Below are 26,948 nucleotides of genomic sequence, written 5' to 3'. Positions count from 1 at the left end.
AACGTTTTGAAACCAGGTTTTTGAAAAACATAGCTAATTGATACTTATAGATATAGCTTAAGCTTCTAAGATCACAATCAAGAGAAATGTTAGCCATTAGTTTCATAATTCAATATTCATAAACAATGTGAAATGGCAAAATTGGTCATAATGCTACTAATATGTAAATGATGCAAAACTAACCAATATTAAGCTCAAATTGAAAATTCAAACCAAACCAAATATATATATTAAGTTCAAACATTCAATCATCCAACAAATTCAAACATCCAAAATAAAAACAATCCATGAACATCAAAACGTTCCACAATTCAAAGTTTTGAGTTCGGGTTTCAATTCAAGCAAACTAAAGCAAGGTAGATCTAGCCGTCCATAGGAGGATCGGGAGGAGGAGGATAATGTGCTCGTACTTCAAGTGTGAGAGCATTCATACGTTCAAGCATCTCCCGTTGAAATTCAGTCAGCTGAGACTCCATGGAAGCAAACCTTAGATCAAATGACTTCATAAATGTTCGAAAATATGGAGGCATTTATTCCTCTTGTTGTGCCGGTTCCAGTGCTGGAGAGTCATCATAGGGTACGACCTCGACAAATCATTTATGAGTTATGCAAGACTTAAAACAAATCTTACACAGAAAGAGAAATCACAAGTTTACAAGCATCGGAACTATTGCGTTTGAAAAACAGTTTTGCATTTCCATTGAAAAAATAAGAAGCACGACAAATCATCAAAAAGAAAACTACATAAAATTTTATCCAAACATGTATATTTACAAAATAGATAATTTAATATTAATATTTCTTTTATTAAAATTTTAATTACAAACAACTAAATATATTGTATATTATTTACATTATAATATTATATATTATTATACATTAAATTTATGTGTTGAGTAAAAAAATATGTGATATAAATAAATTTTTATATATTGTAAATTTAAAAAATAAATCTAATCAAATTGGGTGACCAAAACGAAACAAAAGATTAAGTTTAGGATGATTTTGAAAAAAAAAATAATTAATTGACTAAAATTGAACCACACAACTAGTTGAGTGACTAAATATGTAAATTACCCACATATTTTTTTTAACGGAGTTAGCAGATTAGGGCAAATGAGGTAACGATTTCAACTTTAGAAGGTAAAATGTCTCAAAAAAATACTTTAAGAGGTAACTCGGTAAAATGGGTATAGTTTAGGGGGAAAGGTGTATTTAAGCCATTGTACAATATTATTACATAAATAAAGATGCGAGTATAAATAATTTTTGGGTAAAGTATATAAATGGTCTCTCCAAGTATAGGATATTGTTTCATCAAGTCTTTCGACTTTTAAAAGTTACAATATGGTCTTCCAATTATATATTGTTGTTTTGTTGAGTCCGTCGATTATTAAATGTTACAAAATGCTATTCATTATGTCCAATTATATAGTGTTGGTTTGTTGAGCCACTCGACTATTAAAAGTTACAAATTTTCCGACATATTTTATTTTTACGTCAATTTACTTAAATTATTAAGATTTCAATTTTTTTGTATGTTTAGGAAAAAATATATAAAATAGTCTATGCCAATTACTAAATTTAATCGATCCCATCAAAATAAAAGGTCTTAATTGGTATAACTAGTTAATTTCTCAAAATATTTTTTTTGATGTAATTTCTCAAAATATTTAAATTGGTAAAAACATCAAATAAAAAATTATATGTTATGCGTAATTTTAGTCTTAAGTTTCTAGATCACCCCCACACACAGGGTTTATAAGGTCTCCTTTTTTTCGTACCTAAAATATATAGGATACACCAACCAAGTGATTTCCATGAATCCTAGTTCGAGCATCAGGAATGTTATGGGTATAAGCGTTTAATATCAAATGGTTGAGAGTTATCTTTAAACAAATAATACATTGTATTTACTCAGATTAATAAAAAAATAAAAAATAAAAAAATATATAGGATATAAGAAGTGTTTCGAGACATATTTCAATTGATTCAAATATTTATCTGCTTGATACGATTTTAAAAAGTTGAAGAAAAGTTGAAAATTATGTTTTTGAAATAATTATAGTAACGATTTTTTTTTTAAATATAAAAGTTGATCGATTTAAGCTTTAATTTAATGAAGAATCTGAATCGAATGAAAAACAAAGAAAAATCAATGTTGTAAATTAAAGTCGATATGCGACCAAACCAAAGGATGATTGCTGAATGAAGTTTTTTTTTCTTTTCTTTTCTGAATTAAATTTGTAGTTTTATTTGATATGGAAAATTGAGATAAACAAATAAGAATAGTCAAAAAAAATATAATCTAACACTCTAACTGATCCAACTCGAAATTCGGTGGATTAGGATATTACACGGAACCACCGAAGTGGTTAACCTTTTTTTTCTTTCAAAACACCATATATTTATGAAAAAAAACATCAATAATAGTAATAAAATCTTTTTTATAATTCAAAGTTCCATGATACAGTTTAAAACATTTAGTACAACTCTAACTTTACAAATGATAATGCATAAGAAATGGGTCCTATGAATACACATGCCCACTACAAGTGACCAACCAATACTCATGAGGAATGCTGGAAATCCTACTGCGACGTTGCTCCTCAAATGACTCAATATACTAACCTGCAAACGAAAATATTCGAACGTTGAACTTACAAGCCCATTAATATAATTGCTAATCTAAAGCAACATATGAATCTCATAAACATAAGCATGCTAGAAGACATGGTAATAAGCAGTAGGTACATACATGGTCCTAATCAAGTGCTACCCATTTAAGGTTCAATAGTTATATCTCTTTAGTGTAAGTCTCACACTTCCCTTAGCCTCTTCTAAGGGCCTCGCCATGAGTAACGTATACTAGGTTTCTAGTCTCAATATATTTCTACAATGCATAATTATGTGACACACAATGATAGTATCTGGTATCACAAAGGCGCTAGGAACAATCACACAACAAGTAAGCATCATGGTGTAGTTCAGGGTCATTTTAACATCATAGAACTCACACCCCTATTTTCTTAATAGAGGTACCTTAGGTAAGATCTAGGTCACATATAATCAACATCTCACAAGTAACCTAAGGGTGGTCCGGGTCACATAGCATCGTTACCTTGCAAGAATCTTAGGCTAGGTCCGGGTCACATAGCGCCTGTCCTTGCTAGGATAGTCTACTTCTCTGGAGTACTCGAAATGTGTCTGGGTCACATAGCATCAGCACAACTTTTGACTAGCATATGAAGTGCTCTTGCACTGATTTGGATATATCCTGATATTCTATGCACACAAGACAATTGTCCTACTACTAAAGTAACTCGGGTATTCTCATCGTTTTTCGAGTATCAATAAAGGCAAAAATCTTATGGAATCTTACCTCATAAGGCTCTTGTGGTTATCACACAATTAATATTGTTATCTTATTATTATTATGAAGCTCCCCTCTAGGGATAACGTCTCAGCATACACATCACCCAAAGCCACACAAGGCAATCGAAGTAGCTCGGTTACTCACTATCGAACATATCAAGGTTAAGTGAGGTCATCCCCCTCACTTGACCTAATTTCACTCGTTCTCTCGTCTAGAACGTTATGAAGGGCTCATTAGTCTTTTGGTGTTTCATGCCCTTAAGGCAGTTAGTATTCATCTCTACATACTGCGTATATTATTACTAGCCTAGCACCCGACTTGGTTAGCTAATTGATGTCGACTCTCTTTATACTTCCCATCGGTTCACCCTTGAACCCGTAGGGTAATTAGCTCACCTTTGATTATAGGTGTTCACGAGATACTCTATTTCATCTATCCTGCTCATTAGGTCATTCATCGTCTTACTTGCTACCATGTCTTCCAAAATGATATGTCATTCGCGATTACTTGTTACATGTCCGATTGAAGATACTTGAAAGTATTTTGTCTAATATGGTTACTTTGGTTGTAACCCACGCCTAAGAGTGTTTCTAGACACCTTTTTCCATTTAAGTCCTTTACGGACTAAGTTATACCATTATGAACCATTCACGACTCTTACAGGTCTTAATGAGATCAAATCTAACCATCCAAAGTGAGTAGGGTCAAGTATGAATACCCTAGGGTCAAGTATCAATACCCCATGAGTACCAGTAAAAAATAACTTATGTTGCTGAAAATATGGTCTAGTATCGATATTGTTGTCCGAAGTATCGATACTCTTGGGGCAGTATCGATACTCTCCCTATCAATATCAATAATCCCAGTTGAAAATCCCAAATTTTGTCCCAATTTATTAAGTATCGATACTCAGATCTAGAAATGTGTTATTTATGCTCGAAAAATACTCAAATGTCTTAGTTTAGTCCTCAAAACATGTTCTAAAGTTTAGGAGAGTTATTTTAGGGTCTTTTAGTACTATAAAAACATTATCTTTACACCAAAAACATCATCTAGAATGAATCAAGCAAAAACCTTTAAATATGCTCAAATACACAAATCTCCAACAAAGCATGATGTTTAGGAAGTTCATAACACAACAAAGGATTAGAAATACATTATCTTTGTTAAAGAATCCCGAAATGAAGCTCCTTCAGCTGACTATCACTCTTCTCCAATATTTGGGTGGCAAACCCTCACTTTTTCTTGCAAACAAAGAACCCAAGACTTTGAATCATTAAAAGAAGTTCGATGGAGGGATTGAGGATGAAATTGAAGCTTAAAGAAGTGAAATAGGTCCTCAAGAACTTACCTTTGAGCTAGGTACTTGGTGAGGAAAATGGGAGAGAAGGAAAGATGAAGAAGAATGAAAATAAAGAGAAGAAGATGGAGGATATAAAATCCTCATCTTTTTTTTTTCAAATGGGAGAATCAAACTTTTGGTCCTTCCCATTTTGCCTTATATCCAAAATCCCATTTTTATGGCTAAGTAGGCCCAATTCTAACCCAATTAGGCTAAACTTGGCCCAACGACTAAAATCACAAAATCCTCGAGGCTCACATACCTCTCGGGTAAACTCGAAACTATTAGTCTAAAATTTGGAGTGTTACACATAAATTCAATGATTATACTAAATAAAGAATTCAAAATGAATGGAAAAAAAAGAGATGGAAGAAGAATAGATGTTCTAACTTATTTAAATCTCTTAATTAAGAATAATAGAATTAATTTAATTAGAATCTAAAAAATATTAAAAAATTATGAGAAATAAAAATTTCCATATTGCACTCGCATGAATTTTTTTATTTTTATAGTCTTCGTTGAAATGAGCATAACTTGAATTATTAATGTTCGATTGAAATATTACAAGACCCTTTGAAAATTTAATAGATAATCAGTTGATTCAAAATAATATATCTTGAACCAGAAATATCTTAATCACATCTTAAAATGTATCATAAGTGAGTTGATATTACAATCTTGAAAAACAATTGTATTGAATTATTTTAAACAAATTATTTTATCCCTCCTTTTCATGCATCAAGATATCAAATTCAATGACAAAAGTACTTTATTCCTTGGGACTAAAATTGTTAGTATGCATACAATATTGTATTATAAGTTTAGGTAAAATAGTATTTTAATAATTTAATACTTACAATATTGTGGTATAAGTTTAGGATGCGAAAAGCAAAACTAGTAAGTCCTCCTCCATTCATTTATTTTTATAATGAAATTATTATTTTTAAAAAATAATAGTATCGTAATGCATTAAAATTTAATATAAAAATACTTCCAATATCGTTATGAGGTGTAGCTTAAGATGTATAATTAAAAAGATATCCTCTACGGTCCTTATCCAAGCTTGTTGAACCAAAAGATTTAATTTAAAGATTAGTAATACCTTGTGTGGAAATAAAATCAAATTAGCTGGAATAGCTCAGTTGGTTAGAGCGTGTGGCTGTTAACCACAAGGTCGGAGGTTCAAGCCCTCCTTCTAGTGTTCACTTATTTTGCAACTTGTAATACACATTCTCATTTCAATAATATTATTATATAGAAAAATTCGTCCTTTCCTTTCACAAGGCCTATTAGCTCAGTTGGTTAGAGCGTCGTGCTAATAACGCGAAGGTCGCAGGTTCGAAACCTGCATGGGCCATTTCTGTTACTCTTTTTACACATTTTCCAAACTCCCATTACTCGGCCTCCATTTTATTTTCAGCACGGATGCAGCAGAAAAAACATGCAGAGTAGCGTCAGATAGGCTCAACTTTGTGTGAAGAATATAACTGACGGTCCTTCTTGTATTGTTTGTGGACATGTCATGAAATCAATTGATCATGTTGTTCGTGATTGTCTCGATACGACCTAAAAATGATTAATGAACAACATGGCTACTTCACGATGGAGTATTTACCAATTGTGTTTCATCAAAATCCTCTCTGTATCATTTACCTTTGGGTGTGTTGTTTACAATAATCTTGTGGGGTTTGTGTAAGTGTCGAAGGATTTTTCAAGGAGTGAGAACATCATCTTGTTCGGTATGATACATGGTAGTAAATTTTCTAGAAAGACTTCGTTGGTTCATCGTGTGGCTAAATGTCCGAGTTGGGTTCAGTGGTTAAAATCAGCTCCATCAACTTGTTTACTATATTAAGTTATGATAAATCTAAATTTCTAAATTACATAAATATTTATGAGAAATTTCTTTTACTATATTAATCATTGAATAATAAGCTCAGTTGTGGATTTTCAATTTCCTTGAACGATGTTACCAAATTACGAACTTGACCAGTATGACAATAGAATTATATTTTTGTTATCGGGAAGGGTTGGTTTTTCACCAATCATGCGTTTGCAATGGGGAGAATAAAGGGTATATGGGTTGTCTTTAACTCTTGGGAATTAAGATGAAAGGTGGGTTACTAGTAAGGGTAAGAGAAGCATGAGCCTTTTGTTTTTTGCTTTAGAAAAAATGGTCCTAGGGTTTTCTTTTCTTTTCTTCTATGATGATGATCACTGCTTATTGTATGATCCATTGCATTAAGTTTTTGTTTGATATGCTGAAAAAATTATTTATTAGTACTTGAGTGCTAGATATATAGAAAGAATATCTTTAAAAGAATAATCTCGAATTCCTAACATACTTTAGGAAGCCACAACTAGCTAATATGACCTCTAACATGCCCACGTGACCTATCAGAATTAAATCCATGCCACCTAATCGTATCTACCTAACATGTCATCCTACGAGTAGTCATTAAACCCTACGACTGCCACACACTAACACATCCCTATAAAACCTCTCAAGCAACTAAGAGATGGAATGTGACCTCAATGAAACCATTTTAACTTAGTTTTTCTCTACTCTACCTCTTCATGGAGACAAAGTACTTTGACACCAATCAACGATCGATTCACCACCGACTACAAATCTCCATCCAAATTAGAAGAGTGAACCGCCAATAGTCATCCCATCACATCAGGGCACATCAACAATTATCATAAGAGTTTAGGCACATTTTAACGAGCTCTTTATTGTATTGAATTTCCACCAATTGCATGGTAAATGAGAACAAATCAAACACTTCTTTTTTATTCAGAAAACCTCAATCACACTGCCATTATGATCATAGTATTAAATTGCGGTAACAACGCATCGTAATGGTTTTTGATGTTCAGATTAAGGGAGTAAATTCAAAGTGGATAAAAACAGATTACATAAAAAATTATAGATCAAGCGGACTTTATGTCAGAACCGAAAAAGGGTTTTTCATCAAAAAATTTATCTCGTTGCAGTCGTTCCAAGGAAGAAGAAGCATTTAATGCTTTTAGCATTGGACATTATCATGATGATATTGCAGGGAATAAGCTCAGTAAGCATGATAAATTCATGGGGCAAATGGAAAATTTGTGCAGCTGCCTCAAGGAGGCTTCACCGAACAAAGCCAAGAAAAAAGTTTTCCCTTCTGTCTTGGAGAAGTCGATGTACAGAGAAGAAAACACAATGGTACGGGTAGATGAAGAGGCTAGTGTCGGCGCCATAAAGAAATTGGGAGGCATCATTAATGGTGATCTGGAAAACCAACTTATGAAAAAAAACAACTATCGAGAAGGGCTTTGAGAGATAGATCATGGACAGGATAAGGGAATAGAAGCCAAAGTAAATGTTAGAGCTCTAGATGATGTGCAATTTATGGGATTTAATAAAAAAGACTTACATCAAGGGCTGGTACAGGAAGATGATTCGGATTTAGATATCTTGGATGAACTAACTGAGGTGAGGTCCAACGGGACTGAATCTTGGGCTGAAAGCGTGGACAAGCAGATCACTAATCCATACCTAGGAGTCGAGGATGCAAGGACGGACAATGGAGTTTTGATAGAGAAGCCAAAATGTTCAAACTTCAAAGAGTTTACTGGAAAAACAAAAGAAATATAGATCTTTGGCTGACATTCAAGATAGAACCCTATCAAAATTGGGAAAAAAGAGGTTTCGTGATCTTAAAGAGAAAAAGAAGTGAAAGCAGGAACCATTTGATCTGGAAGGAATGTCTCTTTCGGATTCAATAATTTAAGCTAGATGGATGATCCTGACTAGAGAAGCCAAAAAAACTTTGGAGCTAGGTAAAAATTTGGGGATTCAGTTTCTAGGTAGAGAAGAAGATGTGGTCCGAGATATTACTTTATTAGAGGTCTCGGAAGACGGCTCTCGAGTTTTTTAGAAGCAGAATCGTGATAGGTGTGTTAAGATAGTAACCCTACTGCTAAGTATAGAAGAAACAAGAGAGAAAATAACAGAACACTTTGCATCTTATTATGAGAAAATCATGTGTACAAGAGTAAAAGCAAACTAGTTATTTATAACAACTTACTAACAAACTCTACCCTCAACTAACTCATAACAACCTCTAACCAACTCATAACTATACAGCTGAAACCAACACCATCCTACACACTAACATTCTCCACGCCATTCACATTTATAAGACGCTAACATTCCCCATGCAATCAAACCTTTCACTCTTCAGCTTCATCACCTAATATTCTCCATGCAATTCACGTCTTCAGCTTCATCATTATTCTCATGTCGTTCCTCAGCTGTATCTGTCTGGAAAAACTAGTCAACAAAGTTGCTGACCCTTCCTCACAAATGCGAGAAACCAACAGTTTCTGTCGATGATGAATAAACATCAGAGCAGACAACGACTTAGTAAGAACATCAACAACTTGCTCATACGCTGGAACCACATGAACCTGCAACTGACCAGCCGCAACCATTTCTCGAACAAAAAACAAGTCCAATTCAACATGTTTGAACATTGAATGAAGAACTGGATTGGAACACACAACAATAGTACTCGTATTGTCACACCATAGAGTAGGTTTTCCATGAAACGATCACTGCAACTCTTTGAGTAAAGATGCAAGCCATATGACTTCTGAGGTAGCCGAAGCAACACTGCAATATTCTGCTTCAGCAGTAGAACGAGCAACCACCTGCTATTTACGGGAACTCTAAGAAACAAGATTGCCACCAAAGTAAATACAATACCCTGACGTGGATCGTATGTCATCAATATCAGCACCCCAATTCGCATCAGCAAAGCCAACCAAGGACAGTCGAGAAGAAGACGAGAACCGCAAATCATAATCCGAGGTGCCCTGCAAATACCTCATAATCCCCTTAACTGCCTGAAAATGCATATTTCTAGGAGCTTGCATAAATTGACAGACGCGATTAACCGCGTAGGCAATATCTGGCCGGGTAATAACCATATATTAGAGGGAACCAACAATACTTCTATATTGTGCCACCTCATCAATGGGTGATCCACCAGTAGCAGAAAGCTTACAGTGTGTTATCATGGGAGTAGGAAGATCCTTAGCTTTTGCAAAACCACTCTTTTGTAAAAGATTAATAATATATTTTTGTTAACTTAACACAAAACCACTAGAGTCATAGCAGACTTCAATGCCCAAGAAAAATCGAAGAAAGCCAAGATCCTTTAAAGCAAACTGTGCATGAATCTTATTTATAGCATCTTGGATTTCATTAGAGTAACTCCCTATGAGAATAATATCATCCACATAATCCAAGAGGTAAATTACACCAATATCGATTTTGCGAACAAAGAGAGAGGCATCTGATCGTGACAAAACAAATACCACAGAGATTAAATATCCCTTTAGACTCTCAAACCATGCACGTGGTACCTGCTTCAGACCGTAAATTGCTTTATTAAACTTGCACACCAGATTACCATCACCTTGTTCATATCCCAAATGCTGAAGCATATATACTTCTTCATATAAACGTCCATTTAAGAAGGCATTATTAATATCCACCTGCCTCAGAGACCAACCTTTTTCTAACGCAAGAGAAATTATAACTCGAACAGTGACCGACTTTACCACAGGACTATACACCTCATGAAAATTAACCCCAGGTTGCTGAAGAAATCCCTTAGCCACGAGACGAGCCTTGTAACGAGCAATGGATCCATATGCATTCTGTTTGATCTTAAAAATCCATTTGCAACTCACGGCTTGCCTATCCTTAGGAAGAGGAACCAACGTCCATGTTTCATTGCGAACCAAGGCATCAAACTCCGCCTGTGTTGCAGCCTTCCAATGAGGATGAAGTACAGCCTTTTTAATAGTTGTAGGCTCTTTATCATTAAACAAAACTTTCAAGACCTTTGGTTTTCGTATCCCATTTTTACCCCATGTAACCATGGGATGAATGTTTTGACTAGTAGTAGTCTGATTAAGAATAGATCGATCAACATGTATATTGCCACAAACAGATGGCACAATATCAACCAAAGAACCTACTGCAAGATCAGGAGCCTGTACATGATCAGTATCCTTAGGATCTGAAAATATCTCTGCAACAGAAGGACCAACACCAGGTGATACATGACGTACAGGAGCAACAGTAGACTCAATAGCTACTTACTCATTGCGAATTGAACCACTAAAACCATTAGTAGTTGGAGATGTAGCAGTATACAAAGTTTTATCCTCATACACGACACTCGGCCCAGACATAAATGGAGTAACAATAGGAAGTAGCCCTTCAGTGACCTCCGTATGACACAGATCACCACTTGTCATTTTGCAAACTTGAAAAGGAAAAACATGTTCATCAAACACCATATGTCGAGAGATGATCACCTTGCTATCATCATCTAAACATCGATAGCCCTTATGAGACGGACTATACCCCAGAAAAACACATTGTCTCGACCTAAACTCTAGTTTGTGACGATTAGAAAATCTCATGCATGGAAAACATGCACAACCAAAAACACGCAAAAAAGAATATTCGGGAATCCTGTGATACAATATTTCAAAGGGAGATTTGCCATCCAAATCCTATATGGGTAATCTATTAATAAGATAAACAGCTAACACGAAAGCATAACTCCAAAACTTCAGAGATAACAACACTTGAGCTAGTATAGCTAATCCCATTTCAACGATATGCATGTGTTTTCGCTCAGCTCAACCATTCTGCTCGGAGGTGCCTGGACAAGAAATTCGATGCTCTACACCATTTTGTTGAAACCAACCCTTGAGTAACTGATATTCACCACCACCATCTGTTTGTAGAATCTTAATTTTACAGCCAAACAACACTTTTATCAACTTCTAAAAATTAAGAAAACACGATAACACCTCATATTTTCATTTAAGTAAGTAGAGCCAGGTGTATCTACTCGAGACATCAACAAAAGAAACATAATAAGAAAATCCATCTGAAGAAGTAAATGGAGCAGGACCCCAAACATCCAAAAAAACTAACTGAAAATGATCATTATATTTCGTTAAAGAAGAACAAAAAGGAAGCTTGTGAGCCTTCCCTTGCATACAAGCAACACATACATGTGACAATCGATTTTTATGAAATGATATATTAATACATTTCATAACATATTTTACTACATCAACAGAAGCATAAACAAGACATCAATGCCACAAATCCAAAGGATTTAGAGTCACAGAAACAATGTTTAATTGAGCAGCCAAACTCGCCTCAGCACAAGGAAGCAACTGATAGAGACCTTTATCCGTGAGCCTCCCGCGAAGAAGAACCTGTCGAGTCTGAGCATCCTTCACAACACATTCATACGGGTGAAACTCAAGAAAAACACCATTATCTCGAGTGAACTGAGAAATAGAGATCAACTTTTTCTGGATGTTAGGACCATGTAACATGTTACGCAAAAAAAAGGCTTCATACTAGAATGTAAAGTACTTTTCCCTACATGAGCAATTTTAACACCATCACTATTTCCCATGTGCAAAACATTATCACCTGTATACACCATACCTGAGTGAAAAACTGATGAATCATTAGTCACATGATGAGTAGTACCAGTGTCAGGATACCAAACGGGATCACTTAAAGGCTTCAAGAAAGACTGAGCACCAGAAGACGGAAGCATGGAAACAAAGGTCACATGTGTTGAGGGTGCTAAAAAGGGATTCTGACCAACCACAGATGGACTCGAAGCATCATTAAAAGAACCAATTGAAACTCCCGAGGACAGATAATAACCAAGGACTACCGGGGAACAGAACGAAACATTAAGAACCATCAAATTAGTTGGATACAAGTAAAAAAGAGGAGCATGAACAAAACCAGGATGGGAAACCGTATTCACAGTGTGATTATACACCTGTGTAGAAGACTGACGTTGATCTACCACTGAACTACTCGACCGTTTGGAGTAATTTCCAGCTGAAGCACCGAAATCAGCAACACCCGTGTAATTACGATCAAATCGATGATAACATTTCTGAACAACATGACCAAACTTACCACACAACTGACATTGTGACCTATTGGAGTTATATTTCTACCCACGACCTCGACCTCGATAACCACTTGCCTACTAACCACGCACCTGAGAAGAATGGTCATCGGAAGAGCCTTTGATATCTGACTCATCATTAAACTACAACTGAACAACATTAGTCGAAATCCCTTCACCCAAAAACACCTTCTGTCGAGCCTCACAATCAAGTAACATTTCAATGAGAGTATCCAACGACAATTCCTTTCTAGAAGCTATAGCAATAACAAACTCAAACTCTATAGTTAAACTAGCTAAAGTAACATTAACATGCTCTCGTTCAGTAACAATACTGCCAGAAGCATTTAACATATCACAAACAACTTTAACCTTTGCTAAAAATTCATGAACAGACAAACCAGATTTCTTTTGAGAATGCAAAGTATGGCAAAGTGAATAAATTTTTGCACTAGATCGCGCACCAAACAAACAAGTCACAACATTCCAATTAGCAACTGCAGACGTAAGACCAATAAGATAAGGCAGAATCTTCATACTTACAGTGGTTAGCAACCAGGAAGCAAGTAGTTTATCTTGCTGCCTAAACAAAAAAAAAACTATGGATTCTCCTCGAGCTGCCCAACATCGTTAGTAACAAACTCATTTGGAACAATTACATTAGTGGAAATAAACTTTAGCAAGTCATAACCATCAATGATTAAAGACACTTGATGTTTCCACAACAAATATGTACTCTCAGTAAGCTTAACTGTATCATGCTTAGGTATATATTGAATGGAGTTCATACGAGCAACAGTGCAACTCATAGGGGAATTAATCTGAGAAATATTCTCATCACGAGTTGGATCAGCCATAAGATCAACCATGTCAATCAATACTAGAAAAAGAATCACATATCTGAATTCAAGAAATCAAACAAAGAAATCTGGAAACCAGATTTAAGAAGCAGAAAAAAACAGTGCAAAGAAACCAAAGAACAAGCACCTTAGCTTCATAAATCGTCAACAAGAAGAGAATCCACAACAACACCAGGAATTGGCGACTGATACCATGTTAAGATAATAAACCTACTGCTAAGTATAGAAGAAACAAAAGAGAAAATAACAGAATACTTTGCATCTTATTATGAGAAAATCATGTGTACAAGAGTGAAACCAAACTAGCTATTTATAACAACAGCTAACTAACAAACTCTACCCTCAACTAACTCATAACAACCTCTAACCAACTCATAACTATACAGTTGAAACCAACACCATTCTACACACTAACAAGGTGGGCGTTAGTCAGGAACGTCATATCTTGTAATAGACCTTAGAAGGAGATAAAGTGTCTTTTTAAGGAACCTCAGAAGGAGCTAGTGCTGGAAGAGATACTAAGATGCTTTGGAAGGTTGTTGAATTTGAGTTTAGGGTCTCTAAAGCTTCTAGAAGGCATGGGTTAGTTACGATATGGTTATGAGTAAGTTTTCAAATTATGGTTGATGACTTTTGAAATTGTGTATTAGTGGCAATGGGAATTGTTTTCGAGCGTTTTGTTCTTGTCCCTTTGGAAAAGTTCATGATCCTTGTGATATAACCAAGCATAGGCTATTGTGGTATGGCTTTGTAGCGTTAAAATGGTTCAGGCAAGGCAGAGATTTTTATGGGTGGTCTCCATTGGGGTGCGATGTCAAAGCGAGAGGAGAGGTTGAAGAGGAAGTCAAATAGGATTGGAGGAATTCATTTTATTAGGTGTACTATGATTATAAAGGGTATTGAAATCAATGCAAATTGGAAATGTTAATAGGGGTATTGAAGACTTGGAAATGTCGATTCTCAAGCACATGATATAGAAAAGAAATTCAACAAAAATTAAGCCAGCTCGAACCTGGGTCCGTTGTGCCTTGCTTTGTTTGAAGCCAGAGTGAAAGTTGATTCCAGAAGCTGATTTTTGGGTTTGAGTTATGTGGACTCCCATTTCTGGAAGCGTTAAAGCCTCCCATTGGTTGCTCGTTTGTTGTACAAGCACTGACCAAGGGTTTCAAGTCAGGTTTAAAGGGAGTGTCTTGGCTTATGGGGTTTGGTTTCCCAAGAGAAGTTATTGACCCATCTTAAACTTCGGGTGCTTCATAATCCACTGTGGATGTGGATCAAAGTGTACTTTCTGCCCAATGACTGCGTGTTTTGTATTGATTCTGAAATTTCAGATCAAATTATGAATTGAAGGTTCTTTTGTTTATGATTGTTGATTGGTGTGGAAGTTGAGAGAGGTAAAACCAAGGTATCAAGGAGTCATGGAGTGAAGCCATCACGTTCGTGATGGTCAAGGTCGTTGACACCACAAATTCAAGATTGGTTTGTATAACAGATTATATTGCAAAGGCAAGTTCAAAAGTAAGAGATTCTACAAAGCTTGGTGGTATCAATTCATATGGAGGCGTGTATCTTCTTTGTAGGGGTTATGCTTTCTGTTTACTGGTGTTGGGATTGGGAAGTCTGCTATCTTTTCAGTTAGTTCCATTGCAGTGGTGAATTTTTGCCTTGTTTCCCTCCTGTTTTTGTGGAGCACTCTTTTCCTCTATTTAGGTTCATTTAAGTTAGGGAGGTTTTTAACGAGTCTGACAATTCAAGGTTAAACGTATTATTATGTCTAATAAATAAAATAATTTATTGCCGAGCAAAAAAAAAGGCACTGAGAATTGAAAGGTGGTCGTGCTCTTCCAGTATATGGCAATTAAGGTGTAGGCTGCTTCATAATCTTCCATTTGGCTCCATGTGCGGCCAATCTAAAACACATCCACAACTTTCACTTACATCGTACTTCTTGTTCTAACAGATATAGTGTTACTTTCAAGTTACAACGCTTATATGAGAAAAGTTAATGACTAACCGATAAAGTAATAAGAATTGAAAACTTAGGATGTATAATAGTGGACGTGCCGGAGTGGCTATCGGACATGACTAGAAATCATGTGGGTTTTGACCGTGCAGGTTCAAATTCTGCCGTTCACGTTGTCTTATTAGGGTCTATTGACTACCATGTTGGGATTAAACCAAGATGTTCTATTTGTATCTCTTGTATTATTGGCGTTATATATGAAAATTTTACTTTTGCACCAGATTTTACATGGTAACGAAAGCCTCACTGCCATAAAAATGGCCACTGATTCCAAGGACTTGGCAAAACAGTTTGTAACCAATTTAAGACTATACTCGAATCAGATTCCACAACTAACGAGGCCTTATGAGCCCAATCCGATAGATAACAGCTAACATTGCTGAGTTTTGAATTAATCCCTCCAAAAGTAGAAACATTAAAGCACAAGAGCACCAAGTGTTTGCTTGAACTTGTGAAATTACGTTACCCATCTTTGAGAGTTTAAAGCCTCACCATTTTAGTGAGAAATGTTAAAAGAACAAGAGTTCAAGTAACTTATGAATGTTGGAAATATTTATACTGGAAAACCAAACCGTTAGCACTAAAATGATAATTTAAACAAAATAATTTAATAGGATAATCTGAACTGTGTCATGCTGAAATCACTGCCTTAGAAACGAATTCACCCCGATGTGTGTAATCACTGTGATAGGCGGATCATCCCCCGAGGTTAATACGGTCGCTCTAAGGATTCATACACTCTAAAATCAGAGTGCACTACGGTGGTACTACTCTTCTCTTAGCACCGGAGAAATGAAGTAAACTTAGAAAGTTGCAGAGAGCTTTTGAGAGGAATTGGGAATGTCTGAGAGTGAGTTAAGAAGCTGAAAATGCCTCTCTATTTATAGGTTAGACTCAAGGACAAAAACGTCCAAATAAAAAATCAGATTAAATTCTGATTTTAATATTTTCAAATTTAATGCTTGTCATAAACGAATAAACTTGGTCTCAAAGTTGTCTAGGTTCATGATTCGGAGATAGTTGTTACAATGGCTAATTAATCTTGCAATTAAGCCCCGTAACTGAAGCAACATAACAACTATCCATTTTATTATGTATATAGCTAAAATACTATCCAAATACATCATATATTCAAACAAGATAGAATTCCAAAAATAATGCTTCTCAATTGCAACTGATTGTTACTGACTCAATTTATAGAATTCAAAATGACAACTCACTATTCAACCTATAAATATAAGAGAAAAATTCTTTTACATTATTTGTTTACCCAGAAAATTCCTACGAATTATCTCTAAAAAGATAGTACACGTGAAGACGTATCGAAGACACGTATTGCCATGAACCACAACAATAGTGGTGACGACGCACGAGACTTGTTCTGTATCACTCAACAAGGGAGGGGAGAATGAACATTATAAATACCTTTGCACATAGTATTTCCCACTCCATGTGGGATATTGTTTGTAGCATTACTAGCATTCCCCCGCTAATGCAAAAGAATTCTCTTGAAACTCGAAAGATGACCTTTTTAGAAGAGCAATTGCGAGATTAGTTGCTTAAGCACTAGTGAACGTATCTTGAACTAGTACATAGTGATGATGAGCAATTATTCTCTTAGATAAGTGAAATCAGTCTTGCACTTTCTAAGATAAGAGTAAAAACTCATAACACATAACTAACCCCTTCATCCACCGAAGTCCTCGATGTGTAATACACACACATACACATACACACGAAAGTATATATTTGACCATCTTACCTTAGGATTTTAGTAAATGTACAAGAAAAACATCCTAACGTTTTTCATAGAAGGTGGCGAATCCTTCTCAATTACGTAAGTTATTTCATCAGGTTTATCTCAACATAAACCACCCTAAAATTGGGCTATGAAATAATTAAGAGCTTTTACAACAATTCAACCTCTCTATTAGTTATGGTGACTTTCTTCAAATTCATTATAAATAAAACCACCCAAACTCTGGGATAAGAGGTCATTAAGAATAAATATTCAACCTCATTGATTGGTGAATTCAATATGTCTTTCTCACCAGGACCAAACTCTTGAATTTGAATTCATTAAGAGTTAAAACTTGACCTTCCTAGAGGTAAGTTCTTCTTGTTCTTTAAAATTAGGAATACCCACTCAACGCTGGCTTATGAACTTATTAAGAATATATAATCAACCAAAGTAGGTAAATTCATCAAGTCTTTCTCACTAAGACCACCCAAAATTGGGCTATGAATTTATTAAGAGCAATGAAGCTCATCTTGTGCATGTACATTGTTCGTCATATGGATAGATAAATAGAAATATACACTATGAGTCTTTCCATGGCTTTATTTGAACACATTGAACTTAGATAACGAAGTTGGGTATCACCATGAATTCCTCAACCAATGGGCTTTAAACCCATCCCCATCAACGAATCTAGGACTACTTTCCTACTTAACCATTTGGTAAGAGGATCTGGTAAATTCCTTTATGACTTCACATACTCTAAAGAGCGTACTATATTCCTTATTAAGTGTCTAACATATTCACGTTTTATGCGAATGTGTCTTTTCTTACCATTGTAGGCTTGGTTCTTAGCCACATATATAACATCTTGTGAATCACACAATGAGGAGACCGAAGGAGTCGATCTTCCCCACAATGGAATTTCTAATAATAAATTTCTAAGCCACTTGGCTTTTTGCCCAGCTAAGTCAAGAGCTATAAACTCTGACACCATGGTGAAACGAGCAATATAGATTCGCTTCGCAGACTTCCACGAGATCACTGCTCCACCTAAAGTAAAAATATACCTAATCGTAGAGCTTACCTCATCATTATTAGAAACTCAATTGACATCACAATATCATTCTAAAACCACAAGATAACAAACAAACTCAAGTTTCCAAAATATCGTACCCTTAAGATATTTGAGTAAGCGTTTAAGGGTAACCCAATGTTCACTACTTGGATTATGAGTATATCTACTAAGTTTGTTCACATCGTAGGCAATATCAGCCTGTGTATAGTTCATTAAGAACATTAGACTTCCAGTTTTTTTAACATATTCTATTTGGGAAACACTACTTCCTTTATTTTTAAAGAGATGTATGGTAGGGTCATAAGGAGTTCGAACTCGGATGACATCAAAACTATCAAGTTTATTTAACACATTCTCAATATAATGTATTTGATTTAAAGAAAATCCATTTTCAATTTTGGTAACTTTGACTCCTAATATTACACCGACTTCTCCCAAATCAGTCATCTCAAATTTAGTATTAAACAAAAAAAATTTTGTTTTGTTAACGGACTCAATGTTAGTACTGTAAATCAACATGTCATCAACATATAAACTTATGATGATGCAATCAGTACTGAACATTATTGTTATTATTAATAATAACAATAATAATAATAAAATAAAATCCGGACAAAAATGGGTGTCTACAATATTATTATAGGAAATTACTTATTTTTCATATTAATAATTTTATTTACAATTAATGATTGATAACTTAATTAAAATCAAATTTAAAATAAAATGATTTAATTAACAAAAAATTAATAATCAAAATAAAATCAGTCCAAGTGACTATAGACTTCAATTTCCCCTTAATAAAATTCTAGATTGTTCCACGATAAACGGGACAAATGAAGCGATTGCAGAAGAAGAAATCCGACGGTTAAGATTAGCCGAATGTTACTGCAGAGAATTTATAATCCGAAATGTGGATAGCATTTTCAGTAGCGGAGAACAGCGAAACCTCCTCAAAAGCCTAGAAGGTGAAGTGTACTCCATTTTCTTCTCTTTTACTCCCCTTCCTTATCCGCCGCTGCACCTCTTTATATCTACGGTGGTCAAACACCTACTCCTGCGAACCAGCCACCGCTTCCCTTGCCGGAGTTTGCAAGACCTCACTCACTCACGCTGGTTCATCAGTACCTCCGGCCACTATCAATCACCTTCGCTTTCTCGTCGTTCTCTCCTCTAAACTGCGTTTTCTTCTCTTTATTTCCCCTCTACATTTCCTTCATCATCGTTGCTATTTCTTTCCGCCTTTGCCGCTCAGTAATCGTTTCAACTGCCTCTGCCCCTCTCTCTCGTTTTATTTATGTCTGTTTATTTTTTATTCATTTTGTGCTAATTTTCGTTTGTTTTCTAGAATTTGCCTTTATTTAAGTGGTGATATTTTAGCTTTATTTGGTTTTAACAATTTTTTTAGTTGACGACTCTTTCATTTCGTGCTTACAAGCGGTTTGAATTTGATATATTTTTATTTGTTTTTCGGTGTTATTTTAGCTTTGTCATTTCATTTACGTTTTTGAGTTGTAGAAAATGGAAATATTATGATTAATCCTGCTTATTTCTCCTGGAAATGGAAGTCATTTGCATTTTTCATTGGAAGTATTTGCTATGACTCATGATATTCATTAATTTACATTTGAGCTAGCCTTAATTCTAAAACCGTAATTTGGAAATATTTCAGCTTGATAGTAGCGTAAGATGGCATCGACTTTAACAGCCATGTCTTCAGTTGGCTCATTCATTGCACCTAATGGTCTGGTCATGGACAAGAAGCTTCCATCTTCTTCAAACAGATTGTCATCTTTTGCTTCCGTTTCCCCGTCCTCTTTTGGTAGTAGACGAAATGTTGTTCTTAGAAAGTCTCGTCTGCCCAAGATTTCTGCAGCAAAAGAGTTGCATTTCAACAAGGATGGGTCAGCTATAAAGAAACTGCAAGTGTGTATCTGTTTCAAATGCTAAAGTGTCTCTAACTGGATTGTGTTTAACTGAATTTCATAGTGCTCAATCCAGTTTATGTTCTTTTGTTGTAGACTGGCGTAAACAAGCTTGCTGATTTGGTAGGAGTCACACTTGGACCAAAAGGCAGGAATGTTGTTCTGGAGAGTAAATATGGCTCCCCAAAAATTGTTAATGATGGTGTGACAGTAGCTAGGGAGGTATGCACTTGCTCTTAACCAGACATCCAAGTTGAAACTAGAATTGATTGTGTGCAAAAGTATTTTCTATGCTGTATGTTTCACCTATGACTTGATCAACGACCGACTGAATGTTGTTACTGTATCAATTTCAAGGTTGAGTTGGAGGACCCTGTTGAGAATATTGGGGCTAAGTTAGTAAGACAGGCAGCTGCTAAGACAAATGACTTGGCTGGTGATGGAACGACAACATCTGTTGTTCTTGCGCAAGGTCTGATTGCTGAAGGTGTCAAGGTTTGTTAATCTGTCATCAAGTCATTATGTTTAGCTATAGCAGTTGCCCACTCAGGTTATTTGTGGTTTACTGCTGAGTGCAATTGTTTTTCAGGTGGTGGCAGCTGGTGCAAATCCTGTCTTGATTACTAGGGGAATTGAGAAGACGTCAAAGGCTTTAGTATCTGAGCTTAAGGCTATCTCAAAAGAGGTATTCTTAATGTTCACACTTTCATGTTATGTGAAGTTTATATCTGAAGGGAATATAATAAGGCTCCCTTTGGATTTAGGTTGAAGACAGTGAGCTTGCAGATGTTGCTGCTGTTAGTGCCGGGAACAACTATGAAGTAGGAAATATGATCGCTGAGGCCATGAGTAAAGTTGGTCGAAAGGGTGTGGTAACCCTCGAGGAGGGAAAAAGTGCTGAAAATAACCTATATGTTGTTGAAGGGATGCAATTTGACCGTGGTTATATATCGCCTTATTTTGTCACTGATAGTGAGAAAATGGCAGTAGAATATGAGAACTGCAAGGTATATGTTGTAATCATGAGGTTGAAATATTCATTCTGATAAACATAAGCCTTCCTTCTACTGAATGTTGACAATTGCCTGCTGCCTGTGCATTCTGGTTGCAGTTGCTACTGGTTGATAAAAAGATAACAAATGCAAGAGATCTTATAGGCATCCTGGAAGATTCTATTAGAAGTGGATGCCCGATTTTGATAATTGCTGAAGACATTGAACAGGAAGCCTTAGCTACTTTGGTTGTGAACAAACTTAGAGGCTCTTTGAAGATTGCTGCTCTCAAAGCTCCTGGTTTTGGAGAACGCAAGAGCCAGTACCTTGATGACATTGCTATTCTCACCGGAGGTTTGTACAACTCCTTTTATTTGCTGGAGGTTTGTACACACCACTTATCCACTAATTATTGAGTGATATCTACCGTTTGTGCACAGGCACTGTAATCAGAGATGAGGTTGGTATTTCCTTGGACAAAGCAGACAAAGAAGTCTTGGGTCATGCTTCTAAAGTGGTGCTTACCAAGGATACAACCACCATAGTGGGTGATGGAAGCACCCAGGAAGCAGTGAACAAAAAAGTTGTGCAAATTAGAAATCTCATTGAGGTAGTCATTTGAGTTTATGCTAATCTTGGTTAGCGGTATTTAATGCATACTTGTTCTTGCAATGCCCAAGGCTAAGGCACTATCTCTTCAATACAGGCTGCAGAACAGGACTATGAGAAGGAAAAACTTAATGAAAGGATTGCTAAATTATCTGGTGGTGTTGCAGTTATACAGGTAACCACTAGTTCGCTGAATTTATCTGAATGAACTTTGATTCAAGAAATATTTATTTATATCTAATTTGTTGTCTAATGTTCTTTTAAAAATTTGAAGGTCGGAGCTCAAACTGAAACAGAACTTAAAGAAAAGAAGTTGAGAGTAGAAGATGCTCTAAATGCAACTAAGGTAATACATCTCTAGTAGCTTGTCATGATGTTGTGTTTTAATTGGCATTAATACCATATAAAACTGTCAGGCCTTATCGATTTTCAGGCTGCAGTTGAGGAAGGTATTGTTGTTGGTGGTGGTTGTACTTTGCTAAGACTTGCCTCTAAGGTGGATGCTATTAAGGTTTCACTTGCTAATGATGAAGAAAAGGTAAGCCTTGTCCTGACAATGTACCGACAGCTTGATCTGTTCATGGGAGATTTCAGATTTTTTATAGTTCCTTCCTAAATTTCTTGATTTGCTGTAGGTTGGAGCAGATATTGTTAAAAGAGCATTGAGTTACCCTCTAAAATTGATAGCTAAGAATGCTGGTGTTAATGGAAGTGTTGTGAGCGAGAAGGTACGAGATGTAATGTTAAGTTACTGTGAGCATTACTGTACCATTTTATGTAGTTTGCTAATTTGTGGTTTCTCCTCCTGTTATATAATCATTTGCAGGTGGTCTCCAATGACAACACTAGGTATGGGTTCAATGCTGCCACCGGAAATTATGAGGATCTTATGACTGCAGGAATTATCGATCCAACCAAGGTTAGTAAGAACCTTCCTCATTAGGGAGGTGGGTAAACTATGTTGGGCAGTATTTCTGATTTCAAAACAGATGAACTTTTGAGGATTCATTGTAATATCGCTTGCATATTAAACCGAGATTCTTTCCCAGTTTCAGTTTTGTTACAGTGAAGTTGCGGAGAACTGATGATTGGTTGCATTTTTCTTAATATACAGGTGGTCAGGTGTTGCTTAGAGCATGCAGCTTCAGTGGCCAAGACATTCTTGATGTCCGACTGTGTGGTGGTCGAAATAAAGGATCCCGAGCCTGTGCCTATGGCCAACCCCATGGACAATTCAGGTTTGCACTTCAGAATCAAAAGTGACTACTTGTTGTTTTTGTCTAAATATCAGATATTAACATGTGTCGGGATCGTGGATTGTGTCAGGATACGGCTATTAAAGGAGATGTTAAAACGGAAAGCGAATAAGGTATCGGATCTCCGTTGTAGCCTCGGTAAATGTGTTTAGAGTAGAATGCATCTTTTACGTTGTGGATTGAGGGAAATTCATAAGATTATGTAACAATTTTGAGCACTTTTTTCTAAGGGAAGGAAGAAATTTGATATTTTCAGTTATATTTAGCAAATTCTACATGTTCTAATTCTTCATCGAATCAGCCATTTGGGCAAGATTGGTTTCCATTTTGGATTGCAAGGATTGGTCTGTCAAGTTTTGTTTTTGTAAGGGCACACCTTGTATTTTGCTGTTTTTTCAAAGGATATCAAAGTAAAAACAATGGCGACAAGTGTCATAATTACGTATGATGATGAAACTTGAAAGACCCACAAAACGAAGAATAAAGGGAAAACTCAAAGAATAGAAGGCACCAGTATCCAGAACTCATATATCAAACCATAAAGCATGCTTCATGCATCAAAGAGTAAATAATGTTAGGCGTTAGAGTGGATCTAACGTGATAGTTCACCATCTTAAGGAAAAACCTAATTTATATTCATATTTTATTTTTGTAATGAAATAATAATTAATTTGATTAAGATTAATTGATTAATATATCAAATATTTATAATTATGTATAAATATTTTTTTAATTAAGCTAAAGGTGAATCATTTGACAATAAACGTTTAATTACCTTTGCAGTTATTGGTAGGAGTAAGTAAAACTCGACTCAACTCGAAAAATTAAATTTGTTGACTCATTTGACTCCAAAAACCTTGACTCGAATTGACTTCGAGTTGCAATTTCATAAACTCGACTCAACTTGAAGAAATTTCAAGTTCAAATCGAGTTGTAAAATGCAACTCGAATAACTCAACTTTTTTAGTAATTAGTGGATATATTTTTAAGTTTGAGTCGAGTCCTTGGACTTTGTATGATATATGTATATCACGTATAAAAAAATATGAAGAAATATATTTGTATTGTATATATGGTTATAGAAAGTCACTTAAGTTGGAATCAAATAATATTATAATATTATAAATATTTACAATTAAATTTAAACAGAAACTCGAAAAATCAACTCGACTCGACCCGAAAAAAATTCAAATAAAGTTCGAGTTATAAAATAGGACTTGTAACTCGAATAACTCAAAAAAATTTTACTCGACTCAATTGAACGCTCACACCTAGTTATTGGTGTTCGAATCTGTAATTTTTAGGAATAACGATATATTTTTTAACTACTGAAATAATTTAGTTGATACGATTATGTATAATATTTATGTTAATGTCTATTTTAGGTTTAATACGACCCGATTTATTTTAAAATTTGGTCCTGATTTATTTTAAAGTTCAGTAAGTGTTTGTTTGTTTGTTTGTTTTTTTGAAAATTCGGGTGTTGGTTTAAACATGGATTGTAATAATAAAATGATTTAATTTTAGGGTAAACTATACTAGTGACCACCCAACTATAGCCCATTTTCATTTCGACTACTATTTTTGAATTTTTATCAATCAGACCACCAAACTCATTAAATGCATTCAATTAGACCACTAGTCGTTAACAGAAGTGCTAATATTGTAGTTAATAAAATTGGTATAATTTACATTTAGTCCTTATTACTTATATTTTATCAAATTAGTCATAATTTTAAATTAATTAATTAATGTAATTATTATAAAGACACATGTCACGATATTATTGCATAGCTTTTTCAATCATGTCACCATCTTATAGGAGAAAATAGAGATTGATTTAAAAGTTGTGCTGCTGATGGGGTTCACCAAGTTCTCCAAGGACTTAAGCATCCTCTCAACCACTATGCTTGATAAGTTTTCCACAACATTAATTATTTAACTTATATTATGAGGAAAGCAAAAAACTACCTAGAAGATGTTTTTCAATCAATTCAATTTTCTTTCAGATGGTGCCATGTGTCATCATCTGATTGGAAGAATGAAATCTTTATATTAAATATTAATTAAATTAAGAAAAAGCCACCCATTAATGTTGTTACATGTGTGTCACCATTGACACATGTCTTCATGTAAATGAAGCATTAAGTTTATTTAATTAATTTTAAATTATGATTAATTTTATAGAATGTGTAAGTAATGAGGACTAAATGTGTAATTATACCAATTTTATTAACGGCCACGTCAGCACTTCCAGTTAATTGTTAAACGGTTAGTGGCCCGATTGAATGCATTTAAATAGTTGGGTGGTCTGATTGACAAAAATTTAAAGATGATGGTCGAAATGAAAAGGGGCTATAGTTGGGTGGTCACTGGTATAGTTTACCCTTAATTTTAATATATTATATTTAGTATTTTATAATTAAGTTTATTTTTTTTCAATGGGCCTTTAAGCAAAATCAATTTGTTCAAAGTTGAAAAGAACATGATATGCGTTGCTTCACTAATCCTATTTGCGATTTTATTTGTAGAATTTGCAATAGGATCGACATTAAAAGCGATCATGTAACTTTAATTAATATTTTTAAAAATATAATCGATAGGTTTAATCTTATTTGCGTTGAAGGGCCGGGATTTCTGGTCCACTAGGTATGAGCCATATTATAGCTGGATCATGAAGAAGTTGCTTAAGTTGAGGGGAGAGGTTGAGCTTCTTTTTGTTGGGAGAGTGGACTGAATTGAAAGAAGGTCAATTGTAGATGGATTTGGGAGGGTATAAGGTATAAGTGGGAGAAAGTTGTTTGGTATAAGGTAATTTGGTTCCCTTTGCATGTTCTGAAGCTATCCATTGTGTTTTGAATGGTCATTCTTGACAGATTCCTTACAAAGGACAAGATTGTTCGTATGGATATAGTTATGAGTAGTAATTGTGTGTTGTGTGGTTCTGAAGAAGAGTCTAGGAATAATATTTTTGGTGTGTGACCTTATGCTTGCAGTGTGTGTGACAGAGTTATGTTGACCTGCCGGTTACCTTGTAGGTTGCGGGATGAATAAGAGTTTGGATTGGGTGGTTTGTAATCTGAAGGCTAAATCCTTAATTGTGTGTATATTGAAGATTGCTTGTGTAATACCCCAAATAATAAGTCAGTGATTAATATGAAAGGAATTAAAAATTTGGAGGACTAAATTGAGTAATTGGTAAAGTATAAGAAATGACTTAAGTAAGACCAATTTGTACAAGATAGTTTATTGAAAGGGTATTTTGGTCTTTTAGGTGTAATGAATTTAAAACACATTTAAATTAGGGATTTGAGAAAAAGAGGAAGGAAAACACTTATTTTCTCTTCTTCTTCTTCTTCCCGTGGGTGAGAGTGCTCTTCCATAGCTTAAGGTAAGCTTCATCTAGCTCATGTTTTCGGTTGATTTTGGTTGGTCCTTGTAACCTTAAGTAATAAGTAAGCTTAAGGAAAGGTTATATGAGATTAAAACTATGAAATGGAGGAAATATTAGAGATTTAAGAAAATGAGTTTTAAAATGATATATTGATATATGAGTGTTTATTAATGTTTATTGGTAGAATTGACTTGTCAAAGTAGTAAATAATATATTAGAAGCAATGGATGAGTTAAAAAACAAGTTAGAAATTTTGGTGTGATTCTTAGAATCCAATGATCTTGAGGGGTACTAGATGTTTTAAGTATTAAAATGAAGGAATGTTAGTATGGATAGT

The 26,948-nt window shown here is 35.0% G+C and overlaps 1 protein-coding gene and 3 non-coding genes across 5 annotated transcripts; all 4 read left to right on the top strand.

Annotated features, from left to right (window-relative positions):
* Positions 1 to 5,845: 5,845 nt before the first annotated feature.
* TRNAN-GUU lies at positions 5,846 to 5,919 on the top strand. Its single transcript has one exon. It is a non-coding gene; the product is annotated as a tRNA-Asn (tRNA).
* Positions 5,920 to 6,001: 82 nt separating this feature from the next.
* On the top strand, positions 6,002 to 6,075 carry TRNAI-AAU. The gene has a single exon. It is a non-coding gene; the product is annotated as a tRNA-Ile (tRNA).
* Positions 6,076 to 15,653: 9,578 nt separating this feature from the next.
* On the top strand, positions 15,654 to 15,735 carry TRNAS-AGA. Its single transcript has one exon. It is a non-coding gene; the product is annotated as a tRNA-Ser (tRNA).
* A 4,374-nt stretch (positions 15,736 to 20,109) lies between these two features.
* On the top strand, positions 20,110 to 23,466 carry LOC120129421 (chaperonin 60 subunit beta 2, chloroplastic-like). 2 transcript variants are annotated; one of them, XM_039146926.1, is made up of 14 exons: positions 20,110 to 20,361; positions 20,457 to 20,582; positions 20,718 to 20,855; positions 20,950 to 21,045; positions 21,125 to 21,367; positions 21,472 to 21,706; positions 21,793 to 21,962; positions 22,059 to 22,136; positions 22,236 to 22,307; positions 22,395 to 22,499; positions 22,597 to 22,689; positions 22,788 to 22,880; positions 23,076 to 23,199; positions 23,288 to 23,466. In XM_039146926.1, the coding sequence occupies exons 1-14, from the start codon at positions 20,125 to 20,127 to the stop codon at positions 23,299 to 23,301; spliced, it is 1,824 nt and encodes a 607-aa protein (XP_039002857.1). In that variant the 5' UTR covers positions 20,110 to 20,124; the 3' UTR covers positions 23,302 to 23,466. The 2 variants fall into 2 exon arrangements, with proteins under 2 accessions (XP_039002857.1, XP_039002856.1); XM_039146925.1 differs by having other exon boundaries at positions 22,597 to 22,698.
* Positions 23,467 to 26,948: the final 3,482 nt, after the last annotated feature.

The sequence above is a fragment of the Hibiscus syriacus genome, unplaced genomic scaffold (assembly GCF_006381635.1).
Source record: "Hibiscus syriacus cultivar Baekdansim isolate YM2019G1 unplaced genomic scaffold, ASM638163v2 tig00110500_pilon, whole genome shotgun sequence".
In the NCBI taxonomy this organism is placed as follows: domain Eukaryota; kingdom Viridiplantae; phylum Streptophyta; class Magnoliopsida; order Malvales; family Malvaceae; genus Hibiscus; species Hibiscus syriacus.
This window is presented reverse-complemented; position numbering and strand designations above follow the sequence as displayed.